Raw genomic sequence first — 14,486 nt, forward strand, 5'->3', positions numbered from 1 at the left:
AGTGAATGTAGGTTTGTGGCAGGGGTGTGTGATGTCTCCATGGTTGTTTAATTTGTTTATGGATGGGGTTGTTAGGGAGGTGAATGCAAGAGTTTTGGAAAGAGGGGCAAGTATAAAGTCTGTTGGGGATGAGAGAGCTTGGGAAGTGAGTCAGTTGTTGTTCGCTGATGATACAGCGCTGGTGGCTGATTCATGTGAGAAACTGCAGAAGCTGGTGACTGAGTTTGGTAAAGTGTGTGAAAGAAGAAAGTTAAGAGTAAATGTGAATAAGAGCAAGGTTATTAGGTACAGTAGGGTTGAGGGTCAAGTCAATTGGGAGGTGAGTTTGAATGGAGAAAAACTGGAGGAAGTAAAGTGTTTTAGATATCTGGGAGTGGATCTGGCAGCGGATGGAACCATGGAAGCGGAAGTGGATCATAGGGTGGGGGAGGGGGCAAAAATTCTGGGAGCCTTAAAGAATGTACGGAAGTCGAGAACATTATCTCGGAAAGCAAAATGGGTATGTTTGAAGGAATAGTGGTTCCAACAATGTTGTATGGTTGCGAGGCGTGGGCTATGGATAGAGTTGTGCGCAGGAGGATGGATGTGTTGGAAATGAGATGTTTGAGGACAATGTGTGGTGAGGTGGTTTGATCGAGTAAGTAACGTAAGGGTAAGAGAGATGTGTGGAAATAAAAAGAGCGTGGTTGAGAGAGCAGAAGAGGGTGTTTTGAAATGGTTTGGGCACATGGAGAGAATGAGTGAGGAAAGATTGACCAAGAGGATATATGTGTCGGAGGTGGAGGGAACGAGGAGAAGAGGGAGACCAAATTGGAGGTGGAAAGATGGAGTGAAAAAGATTTTGTGTGATCGGGGCCTGAACATGCAGGAGGGTGAAAGGAGGGCAAGGAATAGAGTGAATTGGAGCGATGTGGTATACTGGGGTTGACGTGCTGTCAGTGGATTGAATCATGGCATGTGAAGCGTCTGGGGTAAACCATGGAGGGCTGTGTAGGTATGTATATTTGCGTGTGTGGATGTATGTATATACATGTGTATGGGGGTGGGTTGGGCCATTTCTTTCGTCTGTTTCCTTGCGCTACCTCGCAAACGTGGGAGACCGGCAAAAAAAAAAAAAAAAAAAAAAAAAAAAAAAAAAATATATATATATTATCCCTGGGGATAGGGGAGAAAGAATACTTCACATGTATTCCCTGCATGTTGTAGAAGGCGACTAAAAGGGGAGGGAGCGGGGGGCTGGAAATCCTCCCCTCTCGTTTTTTTTAACTTTCCAAAAGAAGGAACAGAGAAAGGGGCCAGGTGAGGATATTCCCTCAAAGGCCCAGTCCTCTGTTCTTAATGCTACCTCGCTAACACGGGAAATGGCGAATAGTTTGAAAGAAAAAAGAATATATTTATTTATTATACCTTGTCGCTGTCTCCCGTGTTAGCGAGGTAGCACAAGGAAACAGACGAAAGAATGGCCCAACCCACCCACATACACATGTATGTACATACACGTCCACGCACACACATATACATATATACACACAGACATATACATATAAACAGATGTACATAATTCATACTGTCTGCCCTTATTCATTCCCACTGCCACTCTGCCACACATGAAATGACATCCCCCCTCCCCCTGCATGTGTGCGAGGAAGCGCTAGGAAAAGACAACAAAGGCCAAATTCATTCACAAGCAAAAGATGCTTGCGGCATGAAAAGCGTGGGAGGTGGGCAGATTAGAAAGGGTAGTGAGTGGTGGGATGAAGAAGTAAGATTATAAGTGAAAGAGATGAGAGAGGCATCTGGATGATTTTTGCTGGGAAATAGTGCAAATGACTGGGAGATGTATAAAAGAAAGAGGCAAGAGGTCAAGAGAAAGGTGCAAGAGGTGAAAATGAGGGCAAATGAGAGTTGGGATGAGAGAGTATCATTAAATTTTAGGGAGAATAAAAAGAAGTTTTGGAAGGAGGTAAATAAAGTGCGTAAGACAAGAGAACAAATGGGAACATTGGTGAAGGGGGCCAATGGGAAAGTAATAACAAGTAATGGTGATGTGAGACAGAGATGGAGTGAGTATTTTGAAGGTTTGTTGAATGTGTTAGACAATAAGAGTGGCAGATATAGGGTGCTTTGGTTGAGGCGGTGTGCAAAGTGAGAGGGGTCAGGGAAAATGGTTTGGTAAATACATAAGAGGCAGTGAAAGCTTTGCGGAAGAAGAAAGCTGGCAAGGTGGCGGGTTTGGATGTTGTTGCAGTGGAATCTATTAAAAAAGGGGGTGACTGTGTTGTTGACTGGTTGGCGAGGATATTCATTGTATGTATGGCTCATGGTGAAGTGCCTGAGGATTGGCGGAATGCATACATAGTGCCATTGTATAAAGGCAAAGGTGATAAAGGTGAGTGCTCAAATTACACAGGTATAAGTTTGTTGAGTATTCCTGGGAAATTATATGGGAAGGTATTGATCGAGAGAGGTGAAGGTGAAGATTTGTAGTGGTTTTCAGAAAAGAAGAGAGAATGTTTGGGTGAAAAGAGTGGTGAGAGTAAGTGAGCTTGGGAAGGAGACTTGTGTGAGGAAGTATCAGGAGAGACTGAGTACACAATGGAAAAAGGTGAGAACTAAGGACGTAAGGGGAGTGGGGGAGGAATGGGATACATTTAGGGAAGCAATGATGGCTTGCGCAAAAGATGCTTGTGGCATGAGAAGCTTGGGAGGTGGGCAGATTAGAAAGGGTAGTGAGTGGTGGGATGAAGAAGTAATATTATCAGAGAAAGAGAAGAGAGAGGCATTTGGACGTTTTTGCAGGGAAATAATGCAAATGACTGGGAGATTTAAAAAAGAAACAGGCATGAGGTCAAGAGAAAGGTGCAAGAGGTGAAAAAGAGGGCAAATGAGAGTTGGGGTGAGAGAGTATCATTAAAATTTAGGGAGAATAAAAAGATGTTCTGGAAGGAGGTAAATAAAGTGTGTAAGACAAGGGAACAAATGGGAACTTCAGTGAAGGGGGTTAATGGGGAGGTGATAACAAGTAGTGGTGATGTGAGAAGGAGATGGAGTGAGTATTTTGAAGGTTTATTGAATGTGTTAGTTGATAGAGTGGCAGATATAGGGTGCTTTGGTCGAGGTGGTGTGCAAAGTGAGAGGGTTAGGGAAAATGATTTGGTAAACAGAGAAGAGGTAGTAAAAGCTTTGTGGAAGATGAAAGCCAGCAAGGCAGTGGGTTTGGATGGTATTGCAGTAGAATTTATTAAAAAAAGGGGGTGACTGTATTGTTGACTGGTTGGTAAGTTTATTTAATGTATGTATGTATGTATGTTGGTTCTCAGTGAATGTAGGTTTGCGGCAGGGGTGTGTGATGTCTCCATGGTTGTTTAATTTGTTTATGGATGGGGTTGTTAGGGAGGTAAATGCAAGAGTTTTGGAAAGAGGGGCAAGTATGAAGTCTGTTGGGGATGAGAGAGCTTGGGAAGTGAGTCAGTTGTTGTTCGCTGATGATACAGCGCTGGTGGCTGATTCATGTGAGAAACTGCAGAAGCTGGTGACTGAGTTTGGAAAAGTGTGTGGAAGAAGAAAGTTAAGAGTAAATGTGAATAAGAGCAAGGTTATTAGGTACAGTAGGGTTGAGGGTCAAGTCAATTGGGAGGTGAGTTTGAATGGAGAAAAACTGGAGGAAGTGAAGTGTTTTAGATATCTGGGAGTGGATCTGGCAGCGGATGGAACCATGGAAGCGGAAGTGGATCATAGGGTGGGGGAGGGGGCGAAAATCCTGGGGGCCTTGAAGAATGTGTGGAAGTCGAGAACATTATCTCGGAAAGCAAAAATGGGTATGTTTGAAGGAATAGTGGTTCCAACAATGTTGTATGGTTGCGAGGCGTGGGCTATGGATAGAGTTGTGCGCAGGAGGATGGATGTGCTGGAAATGAGATGTTTGAGGACAATGTGTGGTGTGAGGTGGTTTGATCGAGTGAGTAACGTAAGGGTAAGAGAGATGTGTGGAAATAAAAAGAGCGTGGTTGAGAGAGCAGAAGAGGGTGTTTTGAAGTGGTTTGGGCACATGGAGAGGATGAGTGAGGAAAGATTGACCAAGAGGATATATGTGTCGGAGGTGGAGGGAACAAGGAGAAGAGGGAGACCAAATTGGAGGTGGAAAGATGGAGTGAAAAAGATTTTGTGTGATCGGGGCCTGAACATGCAGGAGGGTGAAAGGAGGGCAAGGAATAGAGTGAATTGGAGCGATGTGGTATACCGGGGTTGACGTGCTGTCAGTGGATTGAAGCAGGGCATGTGAAGCGTCTGGGGTAAACCATGGAAAGCTGTGTAGGTATGTATATTTGCGTGTGTGGACGTATGTATATACATGTGTATGGGGGGGGGGGGTTGGGCCATTTCTTTCGTCTGTTTCCTTGCGCTACCTCGCAAACGCGGAAAACAGCGACAAAGTATAATATGTATGTCTCATGGTGAGGTGCCTGAGGATTGGCGGAATGCTGCATAGTGCCATTGTACAAAGGTAAAGGGGATAAAAGTGAGTGCTCAAATTACAGAGGTATAAGTTTGTTGAGTATTTCTGGTAAATTATATGGGAGGGTATTGATTGAGAGGTTGAAGGCATGTACAGAGCATCAGATTGGGGAAGAGCAGTGTGGTTTCAGAAGTGGTAGAGGTTGTGTGGATCAGGTGTTTGCTTTGAAGAATGTATGAGAGAAATACTTAGAAAAGCAAATGGATTTGTATGTAGTATTTATGGATCTGGAGAAGGCATATGATAGAGTTGATAGAGATGCTCTGTGGAAGGTATTAAGAATATATGGTGTGGGAGGCAAGTTGTTAAAAGCAGTGAAAAGTTTTTATCAAGGATGTAAGGCATGTGTACGTGTAGGAAGAGAGGAAAGTGATTGGTTCTCAGTGAATGTAGGTTTGCGGCAGGGGTGCGTGATGTCTCCATGGTTGTTTAATTTGTTTATGGATGGGTTGTAGGGAGGTGAATGCAAGAGTTTTGGAAAGAGGGGCAAGTATGCAGTCTGTTGTGGATGAGAGAGCTTGGGAAGTGAGTCAGTTGTTGTTCGCTGATGATACAGCTCTGGTGGGTGATTCAAGTGAGAAACTGCTGAAGCTGGTGACTGAGTTTGGTAAAGTGTGTGAAAGAGGAAAGTTGAGAGTAAATGTGAATAAGAGCAATGTTATAAGTACAGTAGGGTTAAGGGACATGTCAATTGGGAGGTAAGTTTGAAAACAGAAAAACTGGAGGAAGTGAAGTGTTTTAGATATCTGGGAGTGGATTTGGCAGCGGATGGAACCATGGAAGTGGAAGTGGAAGTGAGTCACAGGGTGGGGGAGAGGACGATAGTTCTGGGAGCATTGAAGAATGTGTGGAAGGCGAGAACATTATCTCAGAAAGCAAAAATGGGTATGTTTGAATGAATAGTGGTTCTAACAATGTTATATGGATGTGAGGCGTGGGCTATAGATACAGTTGTGCAGTGGATGTTTGAGGTGTGTGGTAATAACAAGAGTGTGGTTGAGAGAGCAGAAGAGGGTGTATTAAAATGGTTTGGTCACATGGAGAGAATGAGTGAAGAAAGACTGAAAAGAGGATATGTGTCAGAGGTAGAGGGAACGAGAAATGGGAGACTAAATCGGAGGTGGAAGGATGGAGCGAAAAAGATTTTGAGCGATTGAGGCCTGAACATACAGGGAGGTGAAAGGCGTGCAAGGAATAGAGTGAATTGGAATGATGTGTTATACTGGGGTTGATGTGCTGTCTATGGATTGAACCACGGCATGTGAAGTGTCTGGAGTAAACCATGGAAAGTTTTTGTGGGGCCTGGATGTGGAAAGGGAGCTGTGGTTTCAGTGCATTACACATGACAGCTAGAGACTGAGTGTGAACGAATGTGGCCTTTGTTGTCTTTTCCTTGTGCACGTATGGGGAGAGGGGGGGGGTGCTATTTCATGTGTGGCTGGGTGGTACCGGGAATGGATGAAGACAGCAAGGATGAATATGTACATGTGTACATATGTATATGTCTGTGTATACGGTGAAATGTATAGGTATGTATATGTGCGTGTGTGGGCACTTATGTATATACATGTGTATATGGGTGGGGGGGGGGGGGGGCATTCTTTCATCTGTTTACTTGCGCTATCATAATTTATAAAATAATACATAAATATTTACACATGTACATATTCATACCTGCTTGCCTTTATCCATTCCTGGTACCACTCCATCTCATAGGAAACACCATCACCATTCCCTGCCCCAGTGAGGTAGCACCCGGAAACAGACGAAGAAAAGCCACATCCACTCACATCCATACACGAGCTGTCATAAGTAGTGCACCAAAACCACATCTCCCTTATTCACATCCAGGGCTCAATGACCTTTCCACATACATATAGTATAAATACTTTTTATGGCATAATTCATAAGAGGTCTGTAAAATTCTCTCATTTCAAGTACAGTCTCTTGCAAAACCTACAATGTAGCCTACTCACTAGTAACAATCAGATTTAAGATACTTTCAATTTTGTTCCACTTTTCTAAGAGCCTATCTCATGTCTATGATATGAATATCAATAAAGAGAAGATTTCATTTACTCTAATTTCTGGTTAGTTACACTGAAATGAAATAAGTCATATCACTTAATTATTATGAGTGAATATAATAAAAATATTTTAGCTGATACCACATACTTGTTTCCATCTGTTATTACCTTTTGGACAAGTTCTTCAAAGGCACATTGTACTCCATCCCTAGTTTTGGCTGATGCTTCAATGAATAGCATAGCATGACGTCTTGCAAATATGAGACCTTCTTCTCTACTCACTTCAACTTTCTCCTGAAAATCACAAAAAAATATGAAATTCACAGTCAAAGAGAACAATGGATTACATCAATAGCTCAAACTGATAAAAATGTTTGATTACAATAGGAATATTTCTGTAACTAAAAACCAGGCAACTAAGGATATGCTGAAGTTAACAATATATGGGACCCCAATACTGTACACAGGGTGATCTTGCGACGAAAAAAATTTTTATGGAAGATAGCTCAGGATCACATTATCATATCAATCAGGCAAAATTTTCTTTGATACTGACATACCTGTTTCTATTGGTACATATATATCCAGCACACTTCACCAGCTCATTCCAAGCTATGTCTTATACCAAAATGTTGAATCAAACACTGTAAAGTATTTGTGACAGCTGTAATGGCAAGTTACTGTCTATGACTGATCTGCATTTATGTAAAGGAATGCATATTGATAAAAAATTACTGACTTCACTTGATACACATGTTATTATCAAGTGTATACTTGTTACACAATTAGAGAGGCAAGCACAAAGTGAATGATATCCAACATCCTGTTTGCTTTGCAGTTTATCAAAATGGTTATGGACATTATCCGAATGACTGCTCAAAAATCTGGTTACATGCATATGTCCCATTGTTTTTTCTTGAGTACTGTACATATATGAGACAAGATAAAGCAAGGAACATCTGCTATGTCATTCAAAACAAGAGTATCAAGTAAATACACAAGTACACATTGTGTGCCACAAAGTATAAGAAGTAAACGTTTTAAATGGTTCATCCTTACAGACAAGAAATCATGTATGAAAGACTACTTAAGAACATGAAACTGATTAAAGCAATTCAAAGCCCTTAGGAATCTCAGTGATCTGGGATTTATGGCCTTGGAATTTTCCTCTCGATACTGGATGTACTGTGTACAGTATGGCTTGACTGCACTACCTTGTTGATATGTTCCATATGTTCAAGATATACATTTACAGTAACTCTCAAGTCTTAGACAGCTCTTCTCTTATGATATCTTTCCTTGATGGCCCTTTGTTGGAGGGTGCTAATACACTAACAATTGCTCAAAAACTTTTCCGCTCGAATTTTTCCTCATTCAGTTCCACTATGATCTCCGCTCAACTGCTAATATTATGTAAGTCTCTTAGTTTCTCTCGATCCTCTTCATTCTCCACACTTTTACTTATGAGTCATCTGCAAAACATTTCATAATCCTTGACACCCTGATATGATTACAGAGAAAACTGGCTAATGCTGTTCCTTGTAGGATACATCCCCCCCAAAAAAAAAACAAGAGTATATGATATGGGAGGTAAGTTCCTAGAAGCAGTGAAAAGTTTTACCAAGGATGTACGGCATGAGTACAAGTAGGAAGAGAGGAAAGTGACTGGTTCCCATTGAATGTTGGTTTGCGGCAGGGGTGGTGATGTCTCCATGGTTGTTTAATCTGTTTATGGATGGGGTGGTTAGGGAGATGAATGCAAGAGTTTTGGAGAGAGGGGCAAGTATGCCATCTGTTGTTGATGAGAGGGCTTGGAAGTGAGTCAGTTGTTGTTTGCTGATGATACAGTGCTAGTGGCTGATTCAGGTTAGAAACTGCAGAGGTTGGTGACTGAGTTTGGTAAAAAGTGTGAAAGGCGAAAGTTGAGAGTAAATGTGAATAAGAGCAAGGGTATTAGGTTCAGTAGGATTGAGGGACAAGTTAATTGGGAGGTAAGTCTGAATGGAGAAAAACTGGAGGAAGTGAAGTGAGATATCTGAGAGAGGACTTAGCAGCGGATGGAACCATGGAAGGAGAAGTGAGTCACACGGTAGGGGAGGGGGCGAAGGTTCTGGGAGTGTTGAAGAATGTGTGGGAGGTGATAATGTTATCTAGAAGAGCAAAAATGGGTATGTTTGAAGGAATAGTGGTTCCAACAATTTTATATGGGTGCGAGGCATGGGCTATAGATAGGGTTGTGCAGAGGAGGGTGGATGTGCTGGAAATTAAATGTTTGAGGACAATATGTGGTGTGAGGTGATTTGATTAAGTAATGAAAGGGTAAGAGAGATGTGCAGCAATAAAAAGAGTGTGGTTGAGAGAGCAGAGGAGGGGCTGTTGAAATGGTTTGGTCACAAGGAGAGAATGAGTGAGGAAAGACAGACAAAGGGGATATATGCATCAGAGGTAGAGGGAACAAACAGAAGTGAGAGACCAAATTGGAGGTGGAAGGATGGAGTGAAAAAGATTTTGAGCAATTGAGGCCTGAACATACAGGAGGGTGAAAGGTGTGCAAGGAATAGAGTGAATTGGAATGATGCGGTATACCGGGGTCGACATGCTATCATTGGATTGAACCGGGGAATGTGAAGCATCTGGGGTAAACCATGGAAAGTTCTGTGGGGCTTAGATGCGGAAAGGGAGCTGTGGTTTCAGTGCATTACACATGACAGCTAGAGACTGAGGGTGAATGAATGTGGCCCTTTTTTGTCTTTTCCTTGCACTACCTTGCTATTTCATGTGTGGTGGGGTGGTGACGGGATTGGATGAAGGCAGCAAGTATGAATATGTACATGTATATATATGTATATGTCTGTGTATGTATATGTATGTATACATTGAAATGTAGGGGTATGTATATATGTGTGTGTGTGTGTGTGTGTGTGTGTGTGTGTGTGTGTGTGTGTGTGTGTGTGGGCATTTAAGCATATACATCTCTCGTCTGTTTCCTTGCGCTACCTCTCTACTGCGGGAGAAGGCGATTAAGTATAATACAATGTGTACTTGAGTGGTTGGATCATTCTTCATCTGTTTCCTTAAGCTACCTCGCTAACACGGGAAACAGCGTTAAGTATAATAATTTTTTTTTTTTTTTTTTCTGTCTCCCGCGTTTGCGAGGTAGCGCAAGGAAACAGACGAAAGAAATGGCCCAACCCACCCCCATACACATGTACATACATACGTCCACACACGCAAATATACATACCTACACAGCTTTCCATGGTTTACCCCAGAAGCTTCACATGCCTTGATTCAATCAACTGACAGCACGTCAACCCCGGTATACCACATCGCTCCAATTCACTCTATTCCTTGCCCTCCTTTCACCCTCCTGCATGTTCAGGCCCCGATCACACAAAATCTTTTTCACTCCATCTTTCCACCTCCAATTTGGTCTCCCTCTTCTCCTCGTTCCCTCCACCTCCGACACATATATTCTCTTGGTCAATCTTTCCTCACTCATTCTCTCCATGTGCCCGAACCATTTCAAAACACCCTCTTCTGCTCTCTCAACCACGCTCTTTTTATTTCCACACATCTCTCTTACCCTTACGTTACTTACTCGATCAAACCACCTCACACCACACATTGTCCTCAAACATCTCATTTCCAGCACATCCATCCTCCTGCGCACAACTCTATCCATAGCCCACGCCTCGCAACCATACAACATTGTTGGAACCACTATTCCTTCAAACATACCCATTTTTGCTTTCCGAGATAATGTTCTCGACTTCCACACATTCTTCAAGGCTCCCAGAATTTTCGCCCCCTCCCCCACCCTATGATCCACTTCCGCTTCCATGGTTCCATCCGCTGCCAGATCCACTCCCAGATATCTAAAACACTTCACTTCCTCCAGTTTTTCTCCATTCAAACTCACCTCCCAATTGACTTGACCCTCAACCCTACTGTACCTAATAACCTTGCTCTTATTCACATTTACTCTTAACTTTCTTCTTTCACACACTTTACCAAACTCAGTCACCAGCTTCTGCAGTTTCTCACATGAATCAGCCACCAGCGCTGTATCATCAGCGAACAACAACTGACTCACTTCCCAAGCTCTCTCATCCCCAACAGACTTCATACTTGCCCCTCTTTCCAAAACTCTTGCATTCACCTCCCTAACAACCCCATCCATAAACAAATTAAACAACCATGGAGACATCACACACCCCTGCCGCAAACCTACATTCACTGAGAACCAATCACTTTCCTCTCTTCCTACACGTACACATGCCTTACATCCTCGATAAAAACTTTTCACTGCTTCTAACAACTTGCCTCCCACACCATATATTCTTAATACCTTCCACAGAGCATCTCTATCAACTCTATCATATGCCTTCTCCAGATCCATAAATGCTACATACAAATCCATTTCCTTTTCTAAGTATTTCTCACATACATTCTTCAAAGCAAACACCTGATCCACACATCCTCTACCACTTCTGAAACCACACTGCTCTTCCCCAATCTGATGCTCTGTACATGCCTTCACCCTCTCAATCAATATCCTCCCATATAATTTACCAGGAATACTCAACAAACTTATACCTCTGTAATTTGAGCATAATAATAGTATAATAATAGAAAAAATAATATTAATGAAAAAAAATGAAGAAAGTCATGTAAGATGCATCTTGTCAAGTGCTATGAATGAGACAATATAGATTATATGTTTGTGGGATGAAAACCAGCGATCCATGTGTCAGTAAGGCAAAAAGATGAGCAACCTTGGTCAAAGGACAGGCATGTAACAACCTGACTGACTGTGCAGCTGCCACTAACCCTCCTGATACCCAGGTTAGCACCAGTAATATAACCTCGTTGTCAGTGGCTGTGGGTTAAATACTGGTCACTGGCAAGTGTTGACTGATTCTTCCACACTTTTTTGCAGTTACTGCATTTTACTACATTACTATATCCTTTTATTGCAGATATACTTTCACAACTCTTAAGGGTTACTAAACTGTGATATATATAATGGTGTTGGGAATCCAAAAGGAAAACTAAAAAAAAAAAATCAATCTATATTACCACTAATCAGTATACTAGTAATATATGTTTCAGTACAACAATTTGTATCTTAAACATACCTTATCTATTTTATTGCCAACTAACATCTTGACTATGTCTGTTTTGGTAGAGTAGGTATCCAGTTCACTAAGCCACATATCCAACTTAGTGAAAGTTTTCCTCTTGGTGACGTCATAAACAAGAATAACTCCCTGAGCTCCACGGTAGTAATTAGGAGTTAATGTGCGAAACCTTTCTTGACCTGCAGTATCCTGTGAAGACCAGAAAGTGAATGAAATTCCTCACACTATTACATACTAGCCCAGATATTCAAATTGCTTTGTAAAACTCCTAAGTTTATGTTCAGACATATTCTACTTAATTAATCTATAAGAAGAAATGTAAAGCAATAGAAAATAATCATAAAGGAAGTTTTGTAAAGTTATGTACTCTATTCTTATTCTTAAAATATGAAATACAAGATTTTTCGAACTGCAATCACATGCTGTCACTCACACTGCTAGCTACTTTGATGTACTTCAGTACAATTCTTGGCTTTTTAACAAAGAAAGGTTTTTATTATGGAGTTGAATGTTTTATGAAATGACAAAGGTAAAGGAAAAAAAGTAAGTTTTAAAGTATGAAAAACTCTTTCTCTCCAAAGTAGTCCCACAAGCCTCAAGAGATTCTCTTGGATTTCCAATAAATCAAAGCCTATTTCACCCCATCTTTCCATCTCCTTCTCTGTAATTGTTCCCTTTAGTTCTGGTGTGCATCCCTTCCAGATGACAAAACCATTTCAGCACATCCAGGTCTACCCTCTCTATCTTAATGTGCATACAATCACATATCTCTCTAATTCTGTAATACCTTACATAATCAACCCTACTCACTCCACATATTGTCCTCAGGTATTTCACTTCTATCATGTTCACCCTCTTCTATTCTTTGGAATTCAGGGCCCAAGACTTACTTACACCCAAAAAACATCATTGGGACTACTATCCCATCAAACATAACCATCTTTGCCCTTGAAGACACTGACTTCTCCTTCCACACACGTATTACACATAGCACATTTGCTTCCTCACCTTCCCAGAGATTTACTCTAGCTGCCATGTCCAATCTCAGGTGTCTAAAGCAATCCACTTCCTCCAGGTTTCTCCCCATTCAAACTCACACTCAAACCAACCAGTCTCACCCTCCTGCTACACCTCATTACTTTACTGTTATTAACATTTACACTTAATTTCCTCCTTTCACACACGCATCCAAACTCAGATACCATCTTCTGTAACTTCTCTCTCAAGTCAACCATCAGAGCCCTGTAATTTGCAAATGTCTATTTTCTCACCTCCTAGTCCCCTTCACCTCCAGTATAGTGTGGACCCACCCTTTTCTCTCTGACCCTTGCAATTATGTTCCTTGCCACCCCTTCCATAAACAGATTAAAAAGCCAAGGTAAAAACACCATGGTGTAGACTAATCTTCACTTAGAACCATTCATCCTGTTCCCTTTCTCCTAGCAAAAACATATAACTATCCCAATAAAAATTCCTTATTATGTTTAGTAGCTTTCCTACTGGTGCACAATACATTTGCAGCATCTTCCGCAAACCCTCTGTGTCATATCTATTATGTGCTTTCTTAAGGTCCATAAGCACCATATATAGATCACTTTCTCCTTATATTTTTCACACAATATCTTCAAAACAAACATCTGGTCCACATATCCATAATTACTCCTAAATGTTATTGCTCCCTAATTTCATGCTCTGAACCATACTGACACCCTTTCAATCACCACCCTCCCACACAACTTACCAGGTATGCTCAAGCGATTTATGCCTTTATGATTTGAGCATTCACTTTTATCTCCCACTTGCTTTTATATCATGGCACTATACAGGGATCTTGTCAGTCCTCATGCACATCATTCTGGGCCATACATGCAATGAAATTCTGTATAACCAATTAACAGCAGTATTAGCCACTTTTCCTTCTCACTGCAAAATACAAGAGTCTATAGCTATCAAAAAAGTGGTTTGTACATCCTATACAGTTTGGCAAACCCCCAACCTGAAAATGGTACCAGGATCCCATAAGCCTTCATGCAGTGGCCAAATAAAACCTCATGCATACACAATGACTCACTCAGCTAAATGATGCCAATTTTACTTTGTTTTCACTGTACTGTATTTGGGTATCATTCATTCACTGTTAAGAGTGTGTTAAGTATTGCAATCCATAAACAGACATATAATAATGATGCACAAAGTTACTAACAAGTGTTTATGAGTTGGCAACATGAGGGTGCTTAGCATACTCTTAAATCAGGCCCTTTTTTTCTTATCCATTACACTTTGTTCATCATTATCAGAGTAAGGAGCAAAAAAAATGTCGCACTCGAGGAAGTTAATACCATCTTCTGGACAGCATACCGTACATACTTTATTTTCATTCTTCTTAATATTATTCCCCTGCTATCAAACGTTGTTTTTAAGAAATAGTAGTGCCAAATGCAGAAACTGTACAGTTTTGTCTTGATAAAAAGTGATAAAAATGAACTAATTACCATTTTCACATTTCACTGAATAATTCACACTCCTTGTAAAAGCATATGGAAATTAATTACACAGTTTGAGGATTAATAGCAGGCACTTTAAATTTCCTAATGCTTGTGCAATATGGGTGTTTTTCAAGGAAGAAACAACTTCTCTCCAATGAAATGATAGAACATCATTTAAGAATGAGAAACCAACAGTAAAATGAGTGAAATATGCCTCAGCTTACCCCTAAGAAATAAAAACTTCTGGTGAGAGCATATATCTGATATATTTTTAAGCACAACACAGCAGTGTCAATATGTCTTGACTATCACC

General features: G+C 41.1%; 1 protein-coding gene across 2 annotated transcripts in view; it reads right to left on the reverse strand.

Annotated features, from left to right (window-relative positions):
- The window catches only part of LOC139752056 (ras-related protein Rab-18-B-like), a 54,334-nt gene that overhangs the window by 14,127 nt on the left and 25,721 nt on the right, over positions 1-14,486 (reverse strand). For both annotated transcript variants that reach the window (XM_071667889.1, XM_071667890.1), the window contains exons 3-4: positions 11,685-11,876; positions 6,712-6,837 (exon numbers count right to left, since the gene is read on the reverse strand). In XM_071667889.1, coding sequence (XP_071523990.1) covers positions 6,712-6,837; positions 11,685-11,876 — 318 coding nt within the window. The remainder of the gene's footprint in view (positions 1-6,711; positions 6,838-11,684; positions 11,877-14,486) is intronic.

The sequence above is a fragment of the Panulirus ornatus genome, chromosome 12 (assembly GCF_036320965.1).
Source record: "Panulirus ornatus isolate Po-2019 chromosome 12, ASM3632096v1, whole genome shotgun sequence".
In the NCBI taxonomy this organism is placed as follows: domain Eukaryota; kingdom Metazoa; phylum Arthropoda; class Malacostraca; order Decapoda; family Palinuridae; genus Panulirus; species Panulirus ornatus.